The 25,087-nt window shown below is 33.8% G+C and overlaps 1 protein-coding gene across 2 annotated transcripts in view; it reads right to left on the bottom strand.

Annotated features, from left to right (window-relative positions):
- LOC105468265 (zinc finger protein 804A) overlaps positions 1–25,087 on the bottom strand; it is a 344,320-nt gene that overhangs the window by 97,154 nt on the left and 222,079 nt on the right. The window contains exon 1 of one of the 2 annotated variants that reach the window (XM_011718364.2): positions 8,008–9,653. The exons of the other annotated variant lie outside the window; for it this stretch is intronic. Coding sequence (XP_011716666.2) covers positions 8,008–8,043 — 36 coding nt within the window. The 5' untranslated portion in view covers positions 8,044–9,653. Of the gene's footprint in view, positions 1–8,007; positions 9,654–25,087 lie in introns of those variants that run through there. 2 annotated transcript variants of the gene reach the window in all.

Below are 25,087 nucleotides of genomic sequence, written 5' to 3'. Positions count from 1 at the left end.
TCTGTCTCTGCCTGACATTGCTCTCAAGAAGAGTAAATAGTGCCCTAAAAAAATTGGCACAGCAAAAAGATGTATCTGAAACACAGATTTTAATATAAATTAAACATTTAAGAATGAAGTATTTTTAAAGTGTAAATTAAATTAAAATTTAATCATATGATAATATAAAACACTTAATCCCATCTTTTAATTTAAATGTATTGTTACTGGTCAGTGTATTTAAGAAGGTGATATATTAAATGGTAGCATTTATATAAGGCTGTACACATATTACAATAAAACTAAACCAAACTTAAGGAGTAGATTAGTAATGCTGTTTTTCTAGTCATTATAAATTGTTAAAAACTCATTCATGAATATAATGCATCATGCCACAATCACAGTGGCATTAATTAGATAATGGAAACACTATGGGGTTTTAAAATATTTATAAGATGTAGCTGTAATTAAACTCTAATCAAAATGCGGCATGCAAATATCATTTTAAAAGATGGTTTTGAAATTCTGTTTAGTGACAAAAATATTTAGTTAGAAGATATTTTGATAGCCTACCTGTGGTGAAAGTAGAAGTATCTTCCACCACTATTTCTTTTCCTGTAATTGCCGCAGTGAGTTAGGATGAGAAAAAGTCAGGAATGAACTGCTTTTCCGGAAGAAATGGAGAGATTTCACATTTCTAGGGCTTGTGTAAAGAAGACATACAGGGATATATGGCAAAAACGTGAAAGACAGTGCAGGAATTACACCCAGATAATTGGATAACAAAGTTCAAAGGGAAAACATGTACAGAGAGAAAACCATGAGGCAAAGATAACTGAAAACCTTCATGAATCCGAAAAACTCATTGAATTTCCATTGCTCGCTTACAGCATTATGGCGAAACATCTGAATTTCTCCTAATGTTAAGTAAAATTCAACTGAACATGGTCAAGAAATGGTGGTGTTTCAGGGGTAAAGCAAAAAGTAGATACCTAGGGTCTATGTTTGAGTAGATACAAGTCAGAGAAGAATAGAGTGGTTAGAGAAGGAAGTTAAGAATAACCACTTAATTCTTATTAAACAATTAAATTTAATTCTTAAGCTGAATAAGAGATGACTGAGAGAAAGAAATTTTCCTTTAGTTTTGTTAGCAGGTGTGTATGTTTTGGAAGGGAGAAATTGGTTGCTGGATTTCTTGCCATATGTAAATAAGGAGGTCAGTAAATATTTCTGTTTTGTTTTGCTTTTGCTAAAAGAAAGAATCTTTCCGTGATACTGAAAGAATTAGAGAGCACACAGCATATGACGTTTGAATTAATTAAAAATGACATTTCTACCATGCTCATGGATAGGAAGAATCAATATTGTGAAAATGGCCATACTACCCAAGGTAATTTATAGATTCAATGCCATCCCCATTGAGCTACCAATGACTTTCTTCACAGAATTGGAAAAAACTACTTTAAAGTTCATATGGAACCAAAAAAGAGCCCACATTGCCAAGACAATCCTAAGCCAAAAGAACAAAGCTGGAGGCATCACGCTACCTGACTTCAAACTATACTACAAGGCTACAGTAACCAAAACAGCATGGTACTGGTACCAAAACAGAGATATAGACCAATGGAACAGAACAGAGTCCTCAGAAATAATACCACACATCTACAGCCATCTGATCTTTGACAAACCTGACAAAAACAAGAAGTGGGGAAAGGATTCCCTATTTAATAAATGGTGCTGGGAAAATTGGCTAGCCATAAGTAGAAAGCTGAAACTGGATCCTTTCCTTACTCCTTATATGAAAACTAATTGAAAATGGATTAGAGACTTAAATGTTAGACCTAATACCATAAAAACCCTAGAAGAAAACCTAGGTAATACCATTCAGGACAGAGGCATGGGCAAGGACTTCATGTCTAAAATGCCAAAAGCAACGGCAACAAAAGCCAAAATTGACAAATGGGATCTCATTAAACTAAAGAGCTTCTGCACAGCAAAAGAAACTACCATCAGAGTGAACAGGCAACCTACAGAATGGGAGAAAAATTTTTGCAATCTACTCATCTGACAAAGGGCTAATATCCAGAACCTACAAAGAGCACAATCAAATTTACAAGAAAAAAACAAACAACCCCATCAAAAAGTGGGCAAAGGATATGAACAGACATTTCTCAAAAGAAGACATTCATACAGCCAACAGACACATGAAAAAATGCTCATCATCACTGGCCATCAGAGAAATGCAAATCAAAACCACAATGAGATACCATCTCACACCAGTTAGAATGGCAATCATTAAAAAATCAGGAAACAACAGGTGCTGGAGAGGATGTGGAGAAATAGGAACACTTTTACGCTGTTGGTGGGACTGTAAACTAGTTCAACCATTATGGAAAACAGCATGGCAATTCCTCAAGGATCTAGAACTAGAAATACCATTTGACCCTGCCATCCCATTTCTGGGGATATACCCAAAGGATTATAAGTCATGATGCTATAAAGACACATGCACACACATGTTTTTATTGTGGCACTATTCAGAATAGCAAAGACTTGGAATCAACCCAGATGTCCATCAGTGACAGATTGGATTAAGAAAATGTGGCACATATACACCATGGAATACTATGCAGCCATAAAAAAGGATGAGTTTGTGTCCTTTGTAGGGACATGGATGCAGCTGGAAACCATCATTCTCAGCAAACTATCACAAGAACGGAAAACCAAATATCGCATGTTCTTACTCGTAGGTGGGAATTGAACAATGAGATCACTTGAACATAGGAAGGGGAACATCACACACTGGGTCCTATTGTGGGAGGGGGGAGGGGGGAGGGATAGCATTAGGAGATATACCTGATGTAAATGACGAGTTAATGGGTACAGCACACCAACATGGCACATGTATACATATGTAACAAACCTGCACGTTGTGCACATGTACCCTAGAACTTAAAGTATAATAAAAAAAATGACATTTCTAATTTAGAATTATCAATTTCAATTCAGCTTTTAACATGTTACTTCTTGAACACTGGAAACAAAAAGTTTGATTTTAAACCGATTTATGCAGAGAATAACAAGAAAACAGTTAAGATTTGAGTCTCAGAGTCTCATTGACTTTTTTTTTTTTTTTTTTTTTTGAGACAGAGTCTCACTCTGTCGCCCAAGCTGGAGTGCAGTGGCATGATCTCAGCTCACTGCATTATCTGCCTCCCAGATTCAAGCGATTCTTGTGCCTCCTGAGTAGCTGGAATTACAGGTGGGTGCCACCATGTCCAGGTAATTTTTGTGTTTTTTAGTTCAGATGAGGTTTCACCATGTTGGTCATGCTGGACTCGAACCCCTGACCTCAGATGATCCTCCCATCTTGACCTCTCAAAGTGCTGGGATTACAGGTGTGAGCCACCACAATGGCCATTAGTCTCACTGACTCTTATTGGTCTGATAACAAAGCTCCATTCATATCTTAGAGAAGTAACTTTCAATGGGTTTATCTAAAGAGTTCATTCCAATAATTTAAAAATTCTTATTAGGATGAATTAGCAATTGTGCAGGCAGGCTTAGATATTAAGTTCATGGACACCTCAATCCAAGTTGAAGGGGTTGGTTATGGTCCCTTATTCTATGGTTTTTAAACAAATAACTCAGGTCAGGCCACCTTTAAAAGAGATTTATTGAGAACTGCTGAATGTTAATCAAAAATGAAAAAAAAACCCTCAAAATTCTTTAACTTTTACAGAACAAAGTTGTCATTTCATTATATTTTTTCTATGGAATTATTTATATGAATTAAACGTTCTGTTAAGATAAATCTTATTAAATATATTCTTACATCATGAATTCATTACTCAGGGTAATGAGGCTACTGAACACTTTTTAAAGTGTAAGTTCAATTCTGGACACTACACATTTTTCTTTTGTACTGCCAAAATTATTTTATGCTATGGTCTTTCTTGAAAGAGAGGGCAACCTGTTTATAGTTTCATTGAACTACAAAGCAGCTATAAGTCAGCAATGAGTATCCTATTGGTAAAGAAATATAATTTTTCAGCTGTGGGTTAATATTTTACTTTAGGAAATACACGTTAAATTAATAACAATATTTTAAAAATTCTGAGAATGTGTAACTTTGCACAGGAGTCCAGATTTTCAAATTGCATATGAATCCCCCAAAACTTCACTTTAATGTAATGATATGACACTCTAATGTAATAAAATACTTTGCAGTTATTAAAATAATAATATACATTTATTTATTGGCATGTATACATGCAGCATGATGTCATTTATTTAAATTACATACACATATACATAGATGTCTATAGCAATTTGTTTATAGTGCTTTATTTGTGCTTTGGAGTTGTGGCAGTTTAGGTTTGGTTTACATTTTCCTTTGTCTTTTAAAGTACTTCTTAAAGTATTTCATGAACATGTATAAAAAAATATGACAATGTTAGTTTGAATGATATAATGAAGGTTATATCAGACTTCAATGATCAATTCTCTGGACATTGGGAAAGGTACTGACCATGTAACCAACACACAACTTTTAGCCTAGGTAGATTCTATCGTACCAATGGATGGAATTCAGTTTACATGATAATGATAATACAATGTATTATCATTCAGTTTTCTAACACAGAAAAAAACTTATGAAAACAATGTTTTCTATATAATCAATTTATAGGCAATATAATATGCATGCATTGTAAGAACAAATAGACCATTGCTTGGCTGATATTGAATTTTTTTCCTATAGTAGAGATAAAGCTTTTGGTTTTTAATATAAAATTGTCCCATTTCTGTTGTGGCTATACATAGCTTCTGTTATGGCTATACTTTGATACAATTTTCTGTGTGGTTCTCATTCACAGTAGCACAGTAGCACAAGCTATTTTAAATAACCATACACAGAAAAACATTAAAATGGTACAGATTGTATTCAATAAAAATATGAACATTTAATGTCTTACTAATTCTGGGTTATTCTCTATGTTGATCTGATTTTCTCAAAGAAAAGTTTAATTAGCAAAATAAAGAAATTTCCTAGAAATCTCTATAGAATAAATAATCACAATATTAATGATAGTGAATATTTATATAGCACCTACTACTTGCCAGGCTCAATTTCTAAGGACCTCACTTCTCATAACAACTTCATAACACTGGTTCCTATTATTGTTGTCATTTTAGATATGAGTGCACTGAGGCACAGAGCGTTTCACCTGCCCAAGGTCAAACAGCTTTGGTGGCAGAATCTATCTAGATTTGAAAATAAGCAGTCTAGTTTTAATGCTGTGCTGTCTTGATTGAAGCTGATAATAATGGATTCTAATAATAAAAATGAACACAATCCATGATTACTCAAGCCGTTGAACTCTAGAATTTAATATAGAATCATATGAACAATAAAAAAAATTCGGTCTTAAACTCCAACCTGCTATTTCAGCAGTTCCAATACCCTGCAAATATCCCCTGAGAGAGGCTCCCATGTGCGTTCCTGCATGTTCTCTCTTTTTCTGGGCCTTCAGAAATTTCTGCTGCTGGGGCTCCTCTGCCCACTGAGCCATGTAACCAGCCTTTTTTCCTGCTGCTTCTCTCAGGGCAAGCTCCCAAAAGCTCTGGTGATCATACTACAGCTAATAATTCTTGTTATGACCAAAGTCAATGAGGGGGCTTACACTGGTAGTGGATGAGGGCAGAGCTATTCATGCCAGGCATCCTCATAGGTGGAGAAATGGTTGTACATCTTGTAGAATATGCTCAGTGAGCCTTCATACATGGGCTTATTCCAGTGAAGAAATCACATTCAAACAAAATTAAGCATCTATAAGTAAATACTAAATAAAATTATAGATCATATTTTTCTCCATATCATGTTTGTTTTTTGAATTTATAGCTTTTTAGATGATTAAATATTTCTGTAGAAACTTGCTGTTATTCTCTCTATTTCTTTGTCTTTTTTTTTTTTTTTTTTTTTTTTTTTTGAGACAGAGTCTCGCTCTGTCGCCCAGGCTGGAGTGCAGTGGCGCGATCTCGGCTCACTGCAAGCTCCGCCTCCCGGGTTCACGCCATTCTCCTGCCTCAGCCTCCCGAGTAGCTGGGACTACAGGCGCCCACAACCGCGCCCGGCTAATTTTTTGTATTTTTAGTAGAGACGGGGTTTCACCGTGGTCTCCATCTCCTGACCTTGTGATCCGCCCGCCTCGGCCTCCCAAAGTGCTGGGATTACAGGCGTGAGCCACCGCGCCCGGCTTATTTCTTTGTCTTTAGGAACAAATCACTGATGTAATTATGCCTGTTACTCTACCAGTACGTGCCATAAGTGATTTTAATTTTTCTTTAAAATATCGAGGTATTATAAACAGATAAACAGACTTAAAAATCACAGAAGTATGAAAATATACTTGAGAATTTTATCCATACTCTTGCTAAAAGTAAAGAAGCCATCATATCTAATGTTAGTATAGCAAACATTAAAATAAGTAAAATTAATCCTAGAAAATATGCCATAATTTGGGGGCTAAATTGGCCTGAAGAGAGGTGGCCGCTCCATTCTTTGTCTAACCTACTGTTTACCAATCACTATACTAGATTCTGAGTTTATGAAGAGGAATAGTAAGGACGCATGTTTCTTCCTGCTATCAAGAAACATAAGACCTAGTGGGATACTCACATAAGTAGATGTTGTGCACCTAGTAATATGAGTAATATAAGCGCTATGGTAAAGACTTAATAGGATTCATTGCAGCATGGGAGGGGCAAGGCAGGCTTCTGAAGAGTATGACTACTGAACTGATCTGCGAAGAAGCAGTAGTAATTATCCAAGAAAATCAATGTGTGACCAGATTTCCAGCAAGAAGACACACCATGTACATAGTCACAAAGACTTGGAAAAAACTTGATGCAGTCAGGGAACAAAAGTAGTTTAATATTATTAGTGCTTAAAGTATTATGCAGGGTATGTAAAAGATAAGAATAGAGAGAGGGGTAAAAGCACAATCACAAAGCATATGGCACGCTAAGGAGATTGCAGTTATTTAGGTTATTTATGTTGATAATCATATCAATATAAAGAGAGATTAAGAATAGGGAAGCTTATGAAAAGACTATTAAAAATGCTAAAGCAAGACATGAGGGAGTCTATCATAAAATATTTATATATATATACACACACACACAAATCATTTATATCTCTATATAGTATCTATCTATGTGCCTACCTCTAATATCTATGTTTATTTCTAAGATCAGCATTCATATTGATTTTAAGAACACAATTCTTTGCTACATTTACATTTAAATAGTAATGAATGAGTTTATCTAATCTTTGAGGATGCTGTCTCAAAAGTTCTGTAGGATTACTGTTACACTTACCCATTGTAATTATATTGTCCCACTGTAATTCAACTTCCCTTATTACTCTTCCCTCTAAGGCACTGATTCTGTATCTTCTCTGTAATGAGTTATTCCCAGTGTCAGCAACAGGGTGTGTGCACAAACAACTCCCCCAGGTTTGTGAACATGAACAGATTTCAGGCCTGGGTGGATGCCCCTTTTTAGGAAGCTAGTTGCTTTTAGTAACAGGCAGCAAACAAAGAACAGACCCTGCCATAATGGCACTCATTATCTATCCTTTTTCTCTTTCCCCAAGAAAGACGTCTTTGTTATTAAATAACTTAATTTTAAAAAGCAACTACCATTTGCCAAGCACCATGCTAGGCATTTCTGATTTAGCCTTTACAACAATCCAGTATTATTAATTCTCATTTATAGATTAGGGAAAGGAAGCCCAGAGAGACAAAGTAGTTATTCCAAGTTTCAGTGGTAGTGAGTGGCAAAGTTCAGATTTAAATCTGCCTGCATGAGTCTATTCAATTTCCTTTTTCACTTTGAAACTTCTGATGGCTCCCCATTGTCTATAGAACAAAAATCTTATATATTATTGTGACATACAAACACTCCCAGACTGAAGTCAGGGTCTCTTTCCAATTTAATTTCTTGAGTGCTGTTCCACAAACTTACCAGCAACACCAAACCAATTGTCCCCAGACACTCCATGAACCTTCAACTCTGTGTCTCCATTCCTGCTCTTCCTTCCACCAAATATTCTCCACCTGTGTTTGAGTCCGTTAGTCCTTTATGGTTCCACCTAAGGTCACCTCTTTTTCATTTTTTCTGTTTTTTTTTTCATGCCTTCCTGAGCTAAATGAATTATTTCTCTCTCATTTGTGCTCTGATAGTTATTACAGTACAGTACTGAGGTAGGAGGTGGGACTTGACTCTGGAGGCCGGGCTTGGACGCTGGACTAGGTTAAAAATTAGCTGAAACAGGGAAGAGGTAAATAAAAGCACCTCTTCATAAGACATGCCCACCAGTGCCATGCCAGTTTACCATTGCTATGGCAACACCCAGAAGTTAGTGCCTGTTTCCAACCACTGGATACCCAGAAGTTACCATTCTTTTTCTAGAATGTCTGCATAATCTGCCCTTTAATTCACAAGTCAAAGGTAGATATAAATATGACTGTATAACTACCCCTGAGCTGCTACTCTGGGCACACTGCCAATGGGCTAGCCCTGCTCTGCAAGGACCAGTGCCTCTGTTGATGCTGCTGTACACTGCTGCTTCAATAAAAACTGCTGTCTAACAATACTGGTTCACCCTTGAATTCTCTCCTGGGGGAAGTTCAGAACCTTCCCAGTATAAACCCCAGTATAGGGGCTTGCCTGTCCAGCATCAGCATTACAAACATCTTCCTGGGCCTTCTTCTATACTGTTAATTTGCTGGGAAGGAACAATTTAACTTTTAAATTCCTAATACCTAATTTTGTGCCTGCCAAATAGTAGGTAGTCAGTTGATTTTTCATGTAGGTTGACTTATACAGTTCAACATGACTTACGTATGACTTACATAATTCAACATTCATAACTTCCATGAAAATAAGCATAATTCAACTTACATGAAATCCCTGAATTGCATAATTGCATAATTCAGGGACTTAAGTGAATTGTCAAGGCTTCAAAGCTGAGATATCCAGACTGACATGCAGAGAAATTGAAGCATGTATATTTCTAACAGGAATGTAAAATATACAAAAGCAATCATAGATATTCTATGGCGATAGATAGTTTCACCTCAGGCTTCAGATAAATTCTACAGATTACTTTCAAAGCAGTTCAGATCAAAAAACAATCATGAAAATGAGAAATACTAGACTGAACACTCCTTTGTTGCATGTTGGACTAGAATTGAATATATCTGTATGAACTCTTTCTGAGAGAGAGAGAGAGAAAGGAAGGTAAAGGGAGCAGCAAGACACAGAGAGAGGAGTGTATGAGAGGTACATATTTTCTAGCTCTGTCCACTAACAGGATTTAAAAGAAATGGCATTCTGGTAGTCAACAAAACAACTAGCTCCTGGATCTTTAGTCCTATGTCAAGGCTCATGGCATCTCAGAGAAACAGCTGATTCTAGGGCCAAGGGCATAGAAGGAAAGACGAATCTGCAGTATCATGTGTGACAGCAAGTAAGAAAATATGTGAAGAATGATGGTATGTATCAGAACTTCATAGAAGCCAGCTTGAAGAATCTTTCAGTGACCAAATATTGGACACATTTAGCATCAAATAAACAGTTATTTGATATAAACCGTCAGATATAATAGGAATTTATGAATATATTGATATAAACATGTAAATAAATCATGAAGATAAAAAGTATTTTTATAATATAATGCAAATTACTAAATGAGGAAAGGATTTTGGATTTGGAAAAATAATCACAACCATTAATTGATTCATGCAAGGATCATTAATAGATGCTAAAAGAAGTGAGTGGAAGTTTAATAAAAAATTGAAATCTACACGGTCTCAAAGTATCTGCCCAAACATATTCATTACTACAAAGGAAGCCACATGCATTTCACAGTATTAAACTTGGCAGCCATCACTTTTTTAAAATAATTTTTTTATACTTTAAGTTCTGGGGTACATGTGCAGAATGTACAGTTTTGTTACATAGGTATACATGTGCCATGGTGGTTTGCTGCACCCTAGGGAAGGGCTAACTATCACTTTTAACGTAAGTGATGGGACAAAATGGCATCTTGTGCCTCGTGATATAATGCTTTGAGAATGACATTCCATCTCTTTCATCATATTCTTGTGAAAGATCCAAGAACAAATCAAAATAAAGATTGTATGTTGAAAAGAAAATGACTTGAAATTAACAACAAATAAACTAGAAATATATTACCTAAAACCAACAAAGTATCAATATTTTGAGCTGCATGTTAAGCATGGTAACAACTAGCCACATGTAGTTATATAAACTTTAATATAAATTAATTAGAACATATTAAATTGCGTATTCTGTTCTGAGGTCACATTAGCTACATTTCAGGTGCTAACCTGCCACATGTGGCTCATAGTGACAGTATGGGATAGTGCAGATATAGAATCTGGGGTAACGCAAACATTTCTGTTGGACAGCACTGATCTGGAGATCTAGACTCTACAAAGAACTCCAGCAATAAGGAATCATTAAAGAACCTAATAGAAAATAAATGGTGATGGATAATAATGTGTAATTCACAAAAAATGGGAAGCCTAAATGACTAACATGTAACACAGAAGTACAAGGTAAGACAGGAACAATACAACATAGAATGGGAAATTAAAAAAAAAAAATACTTAATCCCAGTGCTGAGACAAGTGTGAAAGCAGGAAACTCTGGGGCACTGCTGGTGTGAATATAAACTAGGACAGTTATAGTGGAAAGCAATTCTCCAAGAGTATTTAGTGAAATTAAGTATGCATGTGCCCTGCAACTCAGGCACCTCACTGCTGGGATAATATTTAAGGTGAATTCTTGCATAAGTCCAATAAAATTTTGGGGTTACTTGTGGCAGCAAAAGTTAGGAGAAAATCTAAAATCTGCATTTCTGGGAGAACAGATAAGTAAAATATTTATGAATTATATTGGCAATGTGCAACAGGATGAAGCAACAACTAAATATAGAGAATCATGGAAAAAGTACAAAACATAATGAACTTTTGGTATACCATTTATGTACATTTAAAACATTAAAAACTTGTAACAAATTTATAGATTGTACAACATTTATGTATATGTAAGAGCATTTACTAAGTAATTTACAATAGATGTCTATTTGGGGGATGAAAATGATAGTGGAGATTAAGAATGAAAAGCATAAAACAAAATAAGAAGATATTTCATAAATTAATGATTAAAATATGCTATAAACTGGGAGTATCATTAACTCATTTCTTGATATCTCAATCTCAATATGAAAGAAGGTGACTGGACACAACATTTAGGCCAGAACAGTTTTAATGATTAAACAATCTACATTTTTGTCCAAATTAATTGATTTCATAGCAAATAATTTTTGACACCTTATAACCAAAAAAAAAAAAAAACAAAAAAAAACAGGTGTTTTCTAACAGAAATATTCATTAAGAAGAAGCATTTAAAATGTAACACGGTATAATAACTTCTGGAAAGAGCTTTGACACTTTTCCAAACTAAGTTCTTGAAGTAAGGGACTCCTAAAGGAGTCATATAAGTCAACATTCTTTAAGCACATAGCAAATTCCTGCTGTGCCCACAATTGCAAAACAGGAGATATTTGGATATCTAGGACCCCCCACTGGCAAAGTACCAAGTTGTTATAGGCCCTCGATAGCTTCTTATGGACTGGAGGAATGGATGCTTGATTATGATGTGGATAAAAGAGATGGACAAATTACATAGTTAATTGGTAAAGCCAAGTATACTTTGATGAATTTATAGATCATTGAAATGAGAGAGACTGAATAAAAGCCCTACAGAGAATAATGAATTTTTGATTTATTTTTTATCCTTGAAACTCCTTATTTTTTATATATGGTAAGATGGAAAAACTGAAGTTTCCACTCACGTGTAATTGTTAGTATTAAAAATTTAGAAAGACTTTTTGACTTCTGTAACAAGAAACTCAAGATTTCATTTATATTCATGGCATTATCCAGGAATCTAAAACTGATGGAATATTTTCAATGGAAAGTAAAACTCTTTCCAAAAGTGTACTCTTTCCATTCCACTCAGTGGTTTTTTGCTGTTGTAGTGGTTGCTTTTTTTTTTTTTAAGTGAGGCCAATGTCACATAGGAGGATATGAGTAATTAATTCAACTAGAGACTATTTAAATCAGTGTGTTTCAAATCGAAATCTAAATATACATGGCAATCACCTGTCAACAGGCAGTTCCTGATTCATTAACATGGGCTGGGGCCTGAGATTCTGAATTTCCAAGATGTTTGCAAGCAACACTGATGCTACTGAAATGCAATGTGAACAAAAAACTGGTCACTCAGACACCTAATGCTTCCAATATTTAAGAAATGTTTTTCAAAAGCATTTGAAAATAACAGAAACCATCGATATCTCCTTTGGTTGAAATTTCTGCATAACATAACCAATAGTTTCATTCAGAGAAAGAGTGATTAAATCACATGAGCAGGTGATATTTACTCAAAAAAGATACACACACACACACACACACACATACACACAGTAAAGGGAAAAATGCAAAGAAAGCTGATTTAATATTAATTTTCAAAATCCAAAGATGAAGCATCATTAGCACTAACACCAACCATTAATTTGAATATGAATTTACTTATTAACATATGAAAGCCAGTGTATGAATAAGTGGTGCTGTACCTTTAAGGGAAATCTTGTTTTTCTCCTCTCGAATTTTAGAAGAAAATATGCCTTTTTATTCTTAATGCAACTTTCAAAAATTTATGAAACATACCAGTGTTTTCTGTCAGTATATTCTGGAGATTTTAAAACATACTTTGTTGCAGAGCTTTATTCTAGCACAATAACTTTATTTTTGCTTCTTTACCCTCTAGCTTACTCCTTCAAATTGAGAGTACAGTTAAAGAAAATTTATATTTTATTGTGTCGTGTTAGTTTCTCAGAAGTAGTTGGTAAAAATTATAGCCATTTGTCTACCTAAGCCAGATTCCATCATATAGTAAAATGCTTTATTGTGATGGAACTCTTTTCAGTGCTTCAGAGAACCAATTCTATTCTCTAGCAGAAGGAGGAAGGTGATTCATTACAAAATATCAACATCAAAGTTTGGTGACTAGATACTGCAAAGTACTCCCACTTGTGTACTAACGGTTTTCTTTTTAAATCCAATTCACCACTCATGAACTGACAAAAGGATCAGAGTTACTCGGCTGCTTACTAAAATACAGATACTTATGTTAGCATTTCACATTATTGCTGCACACAAATTCCTTACTTAAATCACCTCTCAAAGAAAAATGCCTGTCTCAAATGACAAAATATTCAGGTAAAAAAAGTAATTACTTATATCTTTAATCCTCATTGCCATTAAAACTTCAAACTGATACTGTGTCAAAAAATCCCCAGACTTCACCACTGAAGAAAATCTCTCTCTTATTAAACCTGAGACTTGTGAGTTAACCAAGCAGATCACATATTATAGCTCAAGGTAAACAATTAGTTTATAATATTTTAAAACTTGTTTCAAGCTAGACTTATTACAAAAAATAAATCAAGTATATTTCAAAATGTGTCCATTTAATAGACACAAGTTTATTAGCATTTTTTGAGTAAATAGAATCTGAAAATATATATTTTTCCACACTATAATTACACTTTACATACGTAAGTAGTATTTACAAAATATAAAATTGTTGCCAAATAGATTATTTTTGTATTTGTGTGTGTGTGTGTGCGTGTGTGTGTGTGTGTTGTTGAGACAGGGTCTTGCCCTGGCTAGGGTGCAGTGACAGGATGCAGCCTTGACCTTCTGAGGTCAGGTGATCCTCCCACCTAAGCCTCTCCAGTAGTTGGGACCACAGGTGAGTGCCATCACACCCAGTTAATTTTTGTGGGTTTTTTTGTTTTTTGTTTTGGCAGAGATAGGGTTTTGCCATGTTGCCCCGGTTGATCTCGAACTCCTGGGTTCAAGCAATCTGCCAGTCTTGGCCTTCCAAAGTGCTAGGGTTATAGGCATGAGCCACTGCACCCAGTCTATTTTCTTATTTTATGTTTTAAAATAGGAAAAAAAATGTAATCAGTTAAAAGATTACGAGAAAATCTTAATCTCTAAAGATTAAAAGAATAATCCGTGATTCACCTAATAAAATTAATAATTCCTGTAAAATAATTCATCATATTGTCTACATCAAATAATATGAGTCTAGATTTTCTTTGGCCTGTAAGTTGAATGGTAGCTCACTGAAATCTTTTTGGAAGCAAACCACAAAGAAGTATCATCTTTAGGAGGATAAACATTTTCTAAGATATTGTCCTGAAAATGCCCTGAAAATGCCCTCTGACACATACAGGATACCTTGCTTGAAGAATCAAAAAATAGCAATTTTTATACTCTTATATTTAAAATGACAGTGGCCAGGTCAGTAGAAAGTTTTAAAGGCCATTTAATGTCTTCTATGTCTGTTAGTATGAGATGTTATGATAATTAAGTCTTTACAAATTATTTATTCTAACATACTTCTCACATTATATAAAATACTACGTAAAGGATTAAATTATTCATTAGGCTAGCTACTTAACTCTATCATAAGTAATACATACACATTTGATATAAATCTAAACGCACTCTATATACTATGGGATGTATATGATAAAGTACATTTAGATTTAGATTTGGATTACAGACATTAAATAATATACATGTGATGAAGTGCATTTACATTTAGTATACATAGCAAATGAATTTATATTTATAGAGATCAAGTTTCATTCTATTTTATATTCAATTATCTCTTTGTAAAAAAACATACTACCACCAAATTTTGATTTTCTGGAAGTATATGAAGTATACTGTGAAAGCTAAGTATCAGGATGTATACAATTGATATAATTTGAGAAAAGCAAATTCATTTGAGTCTCATTTTTGTATGATTTTCCTTGAAGAAGAGTAGTTTTAGTGACCTAAGACTGCATTTCCTTCTTTACAGGTCCACCATATGGTTCTATATTGAAACTTTTCAAAACAGTTTCATAAATACTACATACTTATCTTACGTACTACTACAGTACTACAGTACTATCTTATGTACTGCTACATACTTATCAGATTTTAGACTCAAATTATAAGTAATGAGAACAAGATTTATCTGAGATCGCAGAAAAGAACATCAAGCTACTTAGCTCTAAATATGTAAAAAGTAGAGCTGACAGAAGCTCAGAAGTAGATGGGAGGAGATGTACAATGGGCCTAATTTTCTCATTTTACACATCAAGTCAAGGGAACCTGTAAAATTGATATATTGGGAAATAAGCATTGGAATACAGTACCTAAGATTATAAAGTTTACCAACAGGCAAAGTAAGAGAAAATACTAAAATAAAGAGTACAAAATTGAGGGGAAGGTATATAATCTTTTTTTTTTAATGAAGGAAAATTTTGAATTTTAATGAAGGAAAATAGACAAACCAAGACCTCCTTGCATTTACAATTGTGACTATCCAAATAAAGGTAAATTAAAAGGGTAAAGTATTGTTCCTTTTGGAAATATATAGACAATATAAAATAGAATACTCAGTTTTTACTTACAGCATCAGCTTTTGTTACTTTGGTTATCTCATATTTTTGTTATTTTGTTATCACACTGTAATTATATTAACAAAATAAAACTGTTTGTGGACTCTGAGTATATTGGATAGAAAATCATTCTGTTGTTTATTTGCCATGTGATCTTAGGCAAATTCTTAACCTCTGTAAGTTACCTTTTTAAAAACAGAACATGTAGCCTATCTTGTTTTTCATAGTTTGAAATAAATAAAATAATGTATAAAATATTTATGCCTTATGTATTGTCCATAAAATTATTTGTTATTATTTTGTCATTATCATGGCTATATTTGATGAAAATTCATGTCACTATTAATGATGTTTTGTGTAATTTTTATACTATTCTTGGTAAACCATTAAATAGAATAGATGATAGGAGGAGATTATAATGATGCTGTATCATCTGAACATCAAATTATTTTATTACAAGTAAGCACTCTCAAGGAAAGAGAGAAAAATGTTTTGAGATATTTGGAATACAACATGTAAACAGCCTAACTTACAGCTGACAGTAATGGGCATCATATACCCATTACCAGGTGATGAATATACTTCTTGTAAGATTTTCATAAAATGAAACAGCACTCAACCATAAAAAAGAATAAATTACGAATTCAGTCAATAACCTGGATGAATCTTGTATATATTATACTAAGTGGGAAATATTAGGAACAAATTAGTTTATATTGATTTCATTATCTGAACATCTAGAACATGCAAAAGTAATCTACTTATTGTTTGCCTGAAGCAGATGGCTGGTTGAAAGCTGACAGCAAAGGAGCCTGAGTGTGTTTCCTGGGTAGAGGTTACTATTACATATTATAATTGGGGTGAAAGTTACATATATATATATCAAAAGTTATCAATTTAAACTATTAAATGGATGAGTGTTATTATTTATAAATTGTACCTCCAATGTTGATTTTTAAAAGTTTGAAGTGAGTGTATGGGGACCTACTTTCTATATAAAAACATAACTGGATTTTCAACATTTAATGTTATATAATATTATCTATTTCAACAAAGAGACACATTATAGTCATACATATCTCATCTATAACAGAAACAGATCAATTAATTGTCCACAGTTTAATAAAATTAATTATTCACAGTTAAATATGTTGAACATTTTCAGGTTGAATAATGATAACTCATGTAGGATCTTTGCTGTAGAAATGACATTTAACAGCTTATAGATATTTAGACAACTTGGTTACTGTATTTTCTTAAGTGAATTGATTGAATTCTGAGTGGAAGAGCAAAAATATATGACCAAGAAGATTTAATACAAATGATAAAATGAGGTAAAAAGTATATAAAAGTAAATGGTCTCCATAAGTGCTGACAATGGGGACTTAATTTTTCCAAAATTTGTTTTTAACAATGTTACTATATAAAAACATACATGTAGTGTAAAAAATAGAAGAATGAACAATAACAGTAGGCTTTGATAATATAATGTGTTTTTACGGGTTTCTCTGAATTTTTTCAATTGTTAGAGTAAACTTCAAATAAGTAATCAACTGAGGTTTCAAGTATGTATTAATAAAGTTTCAATGACCTAGTAAGAAATTATAAAAATAAAACTTTCAAATTGAGTGAAGTCAATTAATAAAAAGCAGTGTCACAAATGTCCCTTTTTGTTTGTGTTTTTAAGGAATAAATGGTTAGGAGACCATGAAAATATAATAATTTCAATAATTTTTAAGCAATTTTGCAAATATAAAGAAAATAATTATGGTTCACTAATTTCCATAAAATTTAATCTGAAAATAATTCACCTCCTAAGGGAATAAATTCCTTGTTCACAAATAAGAATTGTAGGAAGACCTGAAAGTCTAATTTTAGAGTCTTTTCTCATAAGATACTAGGACACATTAAATATACTTATTTCATTCCATAATATTTCATTTCTAAATCAGACAAAATTTTAAAGAACAAAAAAGCTGTTAAATATATTCAAATAGATGTACAGTTTTGAAATATAGAAAGTATCACATTCCGTTATCTAAAAATAAAAAGCTAGCCGGGCGAGGTGGTTCATGCTTGTAATCCCAGCCCTTTGGGAGGCCGAGGTGGGTGGACCACAAGGTCAGGTGTTCGAGACCAGGAAGGTCAGCATGGTGAAACCCCTTCTCTACTAAAAATACAAAAAAAAAAAAAAAAAAAAAAAATAGCCTAGCCTGGTGGCATGTGCCTGTAATATCAGCTACTCAGGAGGCTGAGGTAGGAGAATCGCTTGACCCCAGGAGACGGAGGTTGCAGTGAGCCACGGTCGTTCCACTGTACTCCAGCCTAGGCGACAGAGCAAGACTCTGTCTCAAATAAATAAATAAATAAATGAAATAAAAATAAAAAATAAAAAGGCAAGAATGCATACACATGTGCATATACTTACATACATGCCCGTATATGTAATATATATTCCGTTAATTAATTTATTTTGAAGATGCAAATCTGTATCAGCTCCCAGTAATGACTTCTTTTCCATTTTGGCCCCTACCATGGTCTTCGTATGTTTGAACATTCCCTAGGTTTGAAATACCACTGAGCTTCGTGTTTGCCCAAGTTACCTAGTCAAGAGTTCCTTTCTCAAAGGAGCCCTTTTATGACACCTATGAGCATTTTGAGATGGAATAATATGTTGTTTCTTTCTACTAGAGCTCTGGTATCAATCTATTATTTACATAAACATATATACACACACACGTGCACACATATTAATTTTTATATTTGAGTTATATCTGTCTCCCTGAAAAGACTACAGTGTATAAGAAAACAAAACACGTAACACTTTGGTTGTTACTGTTCATCAATGTATCCTCTGTGCCCTGCAAAAAAAGGGCAAAAACAATCATGATCAAATTCTGATATATAAACTTATCTGTACTACTAACATTTTAAACATTTTAAATAGTGTATTCTGTTTAGTCCCTTTTCTTCATGACTGAATTAATTCATTCTGATTAGTTAATTAAGTAATTAATTTATCCATCAGATATCCTATGACTACCTATTTGTACATCAACATTGTGTTAATCGCTAGAAGTGAAAAATAACTGAAACCCGTTTCCTTGCATTATTGGAAAGAGAAGCCCATAAAATTCGTTCATAAAATAGAATTGGAGACAGATTATATTTTATAAAAACAGCTATAATAAAATTTCACATTTCATGTGCTCACCATAAATATGACTTTGACACTAATATTGAGAAGTGGGGCTTATGTTTTTTCCCTTAAATCTGGCTTCATAGGACTTCTAAGAGTAGGTCACAAATCGTTATGGTCTTCCCTTGGAAACCTGGTCATTATGCCATGAAAAAAAGTCTCTTACAGGTGTACCAGCTGGTGTCCCCCGCTAAGTCCTGGCTGCCAGTCCTGGCATGAGCTCCTAGACATGTGAAAGGACCAGCCCTTAGAGGATTCCAGCCTTCAGCCTTTGATTCAACCCTATAATACCATAGAGGAGAGACAAAACATTCACACTGTTTCCTTTCTAACTTATAGGCCCAGAGAATCTAGAATTGCAATGAAAAAGTAGTTGTTTCAAGCCACCAAACATGAAATAGTTTGTTCTTAGGCAGAAATAGTAGTAAGGACAGCAATATTGGAGATATGTATAGAAGGATGAGAGGAAATATAAAACGTAAGAAAGAGCATTATAAGCATAAGTAACTATAGTATACTAAAATTTCCATTCTGGTTTTTTTTTTCCTTTTACCAAGGACATATATATACTACCATGTTTTCTTCACATGTAAAGATGTAACAGACATTATCAAGTTATAGCTTTAAGGTCACATTTCACATTTTACATTTGACTGCCGCATTTTACATTTTAGTGGCCATCCAAAGATAAGTGCTTTAAATATTTAGAGTCAAAGTTTGACATAAATGAGATGTGAATTTAATTGAAATATTTAAAAAATATATATTGTCATGGAGGGTTTCAGAAATGTAAACAGAATGTGCATTTATCTTTATTTGATAAGATTTTAATTTAATTTAATTTGCAATGTGGCATTGAACATAACCAGCTGTGTCTCACTTTTGCCTGAGTTACAGGCTGCTAGAAGTTTTAAAGAGGACAGTCACAAAGTGAGGGAAATTCTGTTTCCACACTGGGAGAACATTCCAGGCATATCTATTGATCTTTTTTCAAGAGTTCAATAAATATAAAATCTTAAAATGGAGGAAACAAAGAAACATTTTACTATTAAAAGTAAAGATATCTTAATATTTACTTGTAAAGTATACCTGTAAAGGGAGGAAATTGGTTATGCTCTTTAATATTTTTGATATAATATTTAAAGGCAATTTATATGAATTTTTTCTTAACAGCTGGAAGCATGAAGATCATACATTTCAGGGTGTAATTTCCCAACAAACTAATAATTTTTGCATTGTTTACTTAATTTTGTTGTGAAGAATGGTTTTAAAAATAGAGAACATTTTATTACAAAAACAATTGTTATCAAAGCATTAATTATAATGATACTAAAAATATATTTATTGGCAATATAGTATTCTGGTGAGTAGATCATAATTAACCTGTTCATTTTTTTGTGATAGGCATTTAAATATCTCCAGTCTTTCATTTTTAAAATTTAATGGCATTGTTAATTGATTTATGCATATATCTTCTCCATTTATTTAGGTTTTTTATATAGAATTTGATTAAATAGTAAAAAATCTGGATTAAAAGAAAAACTCTAAATTATTTTTTCCTTAATATATTTTATTAAGTACAATTAATTATTTGATAAGAAAATAAATGCTTACTCATTAATGTTATACTGTTCAGTATGATTTTGCCACAAACTTCCACAGTCTTTACTTACATATTTCAAATTACATATGTTAATCTAAATTTTACTAAACACTCTGCTTAACATTGTAATTATAAATCTTAGAAATTAGTAAAAATAACAACAAACCATAAGAAAAGTTTCTAAGTCTACTTTAAACATATTTTATCTCACAAGAGGGATTCTTATATAAAGGGTTTTTGGTGTTTCAAATATATCATCAATGGTGAATTCAGAAATAGATATACTCAGAAGATCAATGAAATTCATGTATCTGAAGGAAAACACAGCATGCTTCCTTCCTTTTTCCCATTCTAAAGCTGCATACCCAATAAAAAATAAATACGTATATCACACATAAATGGTGTATTTGTTGTAGACAATTTTGACAAAAGGATTTAATAAACATTAGTAATAAACCACATGCTATTGACTAATATTATCTCTTTGGTTTTATCCTGTATGTCAATAGTTCTGGGTGAGGAACTGGGAATACTACTATCAGCAACAAATAATCACACACTCCTTAACTTTAAGAGTCACTGCTCTGTGATCATAGAACTTCTATGATTGCTACGGTTTGAATGTGTCCCCTTGTGTTAAAACTTAATTCCTAATATAACAGTATTAAGAACCGGGGTTCTTAGGAGGTATTAAATCATGTGGGTGGAGCTCTCATAAATGTGATTGCTGACCTTATAAAATCACTGGAGCAATCTAGGTGGGCCCTTTCTGCCTTTCCCTCCCTTTGCCAAGTGAAGACACAGTAATCCTCCCCTCCAGAGGACAGAGTGTTCAAGGTGCCATCTTGGAAAGAGACCAGGCCCTCACCAATACCAAAGCTGCTAGGGCTTTGATCTTGGACTTCCCAGCCTCCAATACTGTGGGAAATACATTTCTATCATTTATAAATTCCTTAGTCTGTGGAATTTTGTTTCAGTAGCAAGAATGGACTAAGACAATGACTATTTGCCTTATTTGGCTCTTCTGGCACACAGGTACAATTCAGATACATACTAAAAAACACACACACATACATACACACAAGGACAAAAAAAATAATGTTTTCTTTAGATCAAATCAAATAATCCCAAAAAAAGTTTATAAATATGGTAGACTTTGAATATCTGAAATAAAATGGTTAACTTGAGCAACAATGTATACATTTGTATTAAATGTACTAATATTGCTATTTACTAGTATTTAGTCTTGTGTTCTATAAGATTATCAAATTTAAATTCAATGAAATGGAATTCATCATTCCTCACCCAAAGTTCTATCCTACCTTTTAAGTTAGTTTTAAAACTAAATCTCAAAAAAAGTCTGCCCAAAAGTTTAAGCAGGATTCAAGAAGTACTCTTAGACACTACTCTTTCACTCAACTCTTAAATCCAATCTCATGTATGTCTCCTATTTATCTTTTCTTCAACTTTTGTTTTAAATTCCAGTGTACGTCGGTAAATGTGTGCCATGGTGGTTTGCTGCACAGATCAACCCATCACCTAGGTATTAAGCCCAGTATCCATTAGCTATTCTTCTTGATGCTCTCCTATCCCTCAGCACCCCTGCCAGGCCCCAGTGTGTGTTGTTCCCCACCATGTGTCCAGGTGTTCTCATAGATCAGTTGCTGCTTACAACTGAGAATATGTGGTGTTTGGTTTTCTGTTCCTGCATTAATTTGCTGAGGATGACAGCTTCCAGCTCCATCCATGTGCCTGCAAAAGACATGATTTCCTTCCTTTTTCTAGCTGCATAGTATTCCATCGTGTATATGTACATTTTCCTTATCCAGTTTATAATTGATGGGCATTTGGGATGATTCCATATCTTTGCTATTGTGAATAGTGCTGCAATGAACATATGCATGCATGTGTCTTTACAAAAGTATGATTTATATTCCTTTGGGTATATAACCAATAATGGAATTGCTGGGTCAAATGGTATTTCTGCCTCTAGATCTTTGAGGAATCGCCACACTGTCTTCCACAATGGTCGAACTAATTTACACTCCCACCAACAGTGTAAAAGCGTTCTTTTTTCTCCACAACCTCACCAGCATCTGCTGTTTCTGAACTTTTTAATATTCACCATTCTGACTGGCATGAGATGGTATATCATTGTGGTTTTGATTTGCATTTCTTTGATTTGATCAGTGATGTTGGGCTTTTTTTCATGTTTGTTGGCCACATAAATGTCTTCTTTTGAGAAGTGTCTGTTTATGTCCTTTTGCCCACTTTTTAATATGGCTGTTTGTCTTTTTCTTGTAAATCTGTTTAAGTTCCTTGTAGACTCCGGATACCAGACTTTTATCAGATGGATAGATTGCAAAATTTGTCTCTAATTATGTAGGTTGCCTGTTCACTCTGATGACATTTTATTTTGCTGTGCGGAAACGCTTTAGTTTAATTAGATCTCATTTCTCAATTTTTGTTTTTGTTGCAATTGCTTTTGGTGTTTTCCTCATGAAATATTTACCTGTGCCTACATCCCGAATGGCATTGCCTATTCAACATATACTATGTTGAATATATAGTATGTTGATATACTATGTTGAATCGGAGTAGTGAGAGAGGTCATCCTCTTCTTGTGCTGGTTTTCATGGGGACTGCTTCCAGCTTTTGTCCATTCAGTATGATATTGACCATAAGTTTGTCATATATGGTGCTTATTATTTTGAGTTATGTTCCTTCAATGCCTAGTTCATTGAAAGCTTTTAATGTGAGAGGATGATAATTTTATCAAAGGCATTTCCTGTATCTATTGAGATAATCATGTGGTTTTTGTGTTTAGTTCTGTTTATGTGATGTATTACATTTATTGATTGCATATGTTGAACCAACCTTGTATCCAAGGGATGAAGCCAACTCGATCGTGGTGGATAACCTTTTTTATGTGCTGCTGGATTTAGTCTGCCAGTATTTCATCGGGGATTTTTACATCAATGCTCATCAGGGATATTGACCTAGTTTCCTTTGTTTGTTGTATATCTGCCAGGTTTTGGTGTCAGGAGGATGCTGGCCTCATAAAATGAGTTAGAGAGGAGTCCCTCATTTTTAATTTTCAGAACAGTTTCAGTAGAAATGATACCAATTCTTCTTTATATACCTGGGAAAATTTAGCTGTAAATCCATCTGGTCATGGTCTTGTTTTGGTTGGTAGGCTCTTTATTACTGCCTTAATTTCAGAACTCATTATTGGTCTAGTCAGGGATTCAATTTCTCCCGGATTCATTCTTGGAAGGGTATATGTTTCCAGGAATTTATCAATTTCTTCTAGATTTTCTAGTTTATGTGCATAGAGGTGTTTACAGTATTCTCTGATTGTTGTTTTTATTTCTGTGGGGTCAGTGATGATATCCCCCTTATCCTTTCTGATTGTGCCATTTGATTCTTCTCTCTTTTATTCTTTGTTAGTCAAGCTAGTAGTCTAGTTTACTAATTATTTTTTCAAAAAAACAGCTCCTCCATTCATTGGTTTTTTGAAGGGTTTTTTTGTGTCTCCATCTCCTTCAGTTCCACTCTGATCTTGGTTATTTCTTGTCTTCTGCTAGATTTGGGGTTTGCTTTCTCTTGGTTCTCTAGTTGCTTTTGTTGTGATGTTAGGTTGTTAATTTGAGATTTTTCTAGCTTTTTGATGCGGGCATTCAGTGCTATAAATTTCCCTCTTGACACTACTTTAGCTGTGTCCCAGAGATTCTGACATACTGCCTCTTTGTTCTCATTAGGTTTAAAGAACTTCTTGATTTCTGCCTTGATTTCATTATTTACCTGGGAGTCATTCAGAAACAGTTGTTCAGTGTCCATGTAGTTGTGTGATTTTTAGTGAATTTCTTAGTTTTGAGTTGTAATTTGATTGTGCTGTGGCCTGCAGACTATTTTTAAAATTTCCTTTCTTTTGCATTTGCTGAGGAGTGTTTTACTTCTGATTATGAGATCAATGTTAGAGTAAGTGTCATGTGGCAATGAGAAGAATGTGTATTCTATTGCTTTTGGGTGGAGAGTTCTGTAGATATCTATCATGTCTGCTTGATCTAGAGCTGAGTTGAAGTTGAGGTCCTGAATATCTTTGTTAATTTTCTGTCTCAATGATCTGTCTAATATTGTCATTGGGGTGTTAGTCTCCTGTTAGTATTGTGTGGGAGTCCTAGTCTCTTTGGAGGTCTCTAAGAACTTCCTTTATGAAACTAGGTGCTCCTGTAACAGATGCATATATATTTAGAATAGTTAGCTCTTCTAGTTGAATTGAACCCCTTACCATTATATAATTCCCTTGTCTTTTTTTTTTTTTTTTTTTGATGTGTCTCGGTTTGAAGTCTGTCTTGTCAGAAACTAGAATTGCAACTCCTACTTTTTGTTTTTTATTTGCTTGGTAATTTTTCCTCTATCCTTTTATTTTGAGCCTATGTCTGCCTTTACACTTGAGGTGGATCTATTGAGGACAGCATATCGATGGGCCATGACTCTATCCAGCTTGCCATTCTGTGTCTTTTAACCGGGGCATTTGGCCCATTTATATTTAAGGTTAATATTTTTATGTGTGAATTTGATCCTGTCATCACGATGCTAGCTGGTTATTTTGCAGACTTGTTTATGCGGTTGCTTCATAGTGTCATTGGTTTGTGGATTTCAGTATTCTTTTTAGTGG

This window comes from Macaca nemestrina, chromosome 11, assembly GCF_043159975.1.
Source record: "Macaca nemestrina isolate mMacNem1 chromosome 11, mMacNem.hap1, whole genome shotgun sequence".
Lineage (NCBI taxonomy): Eukaryota > Metazoa > Chordata > Mammalia > Primates > Cercopithecidae > Macaca > Macaca nemestrina.
Note: the sequence above shows the minus strand (reverse complement) of the source record. Positions and strands in the feature narration are given on the sequence as shown.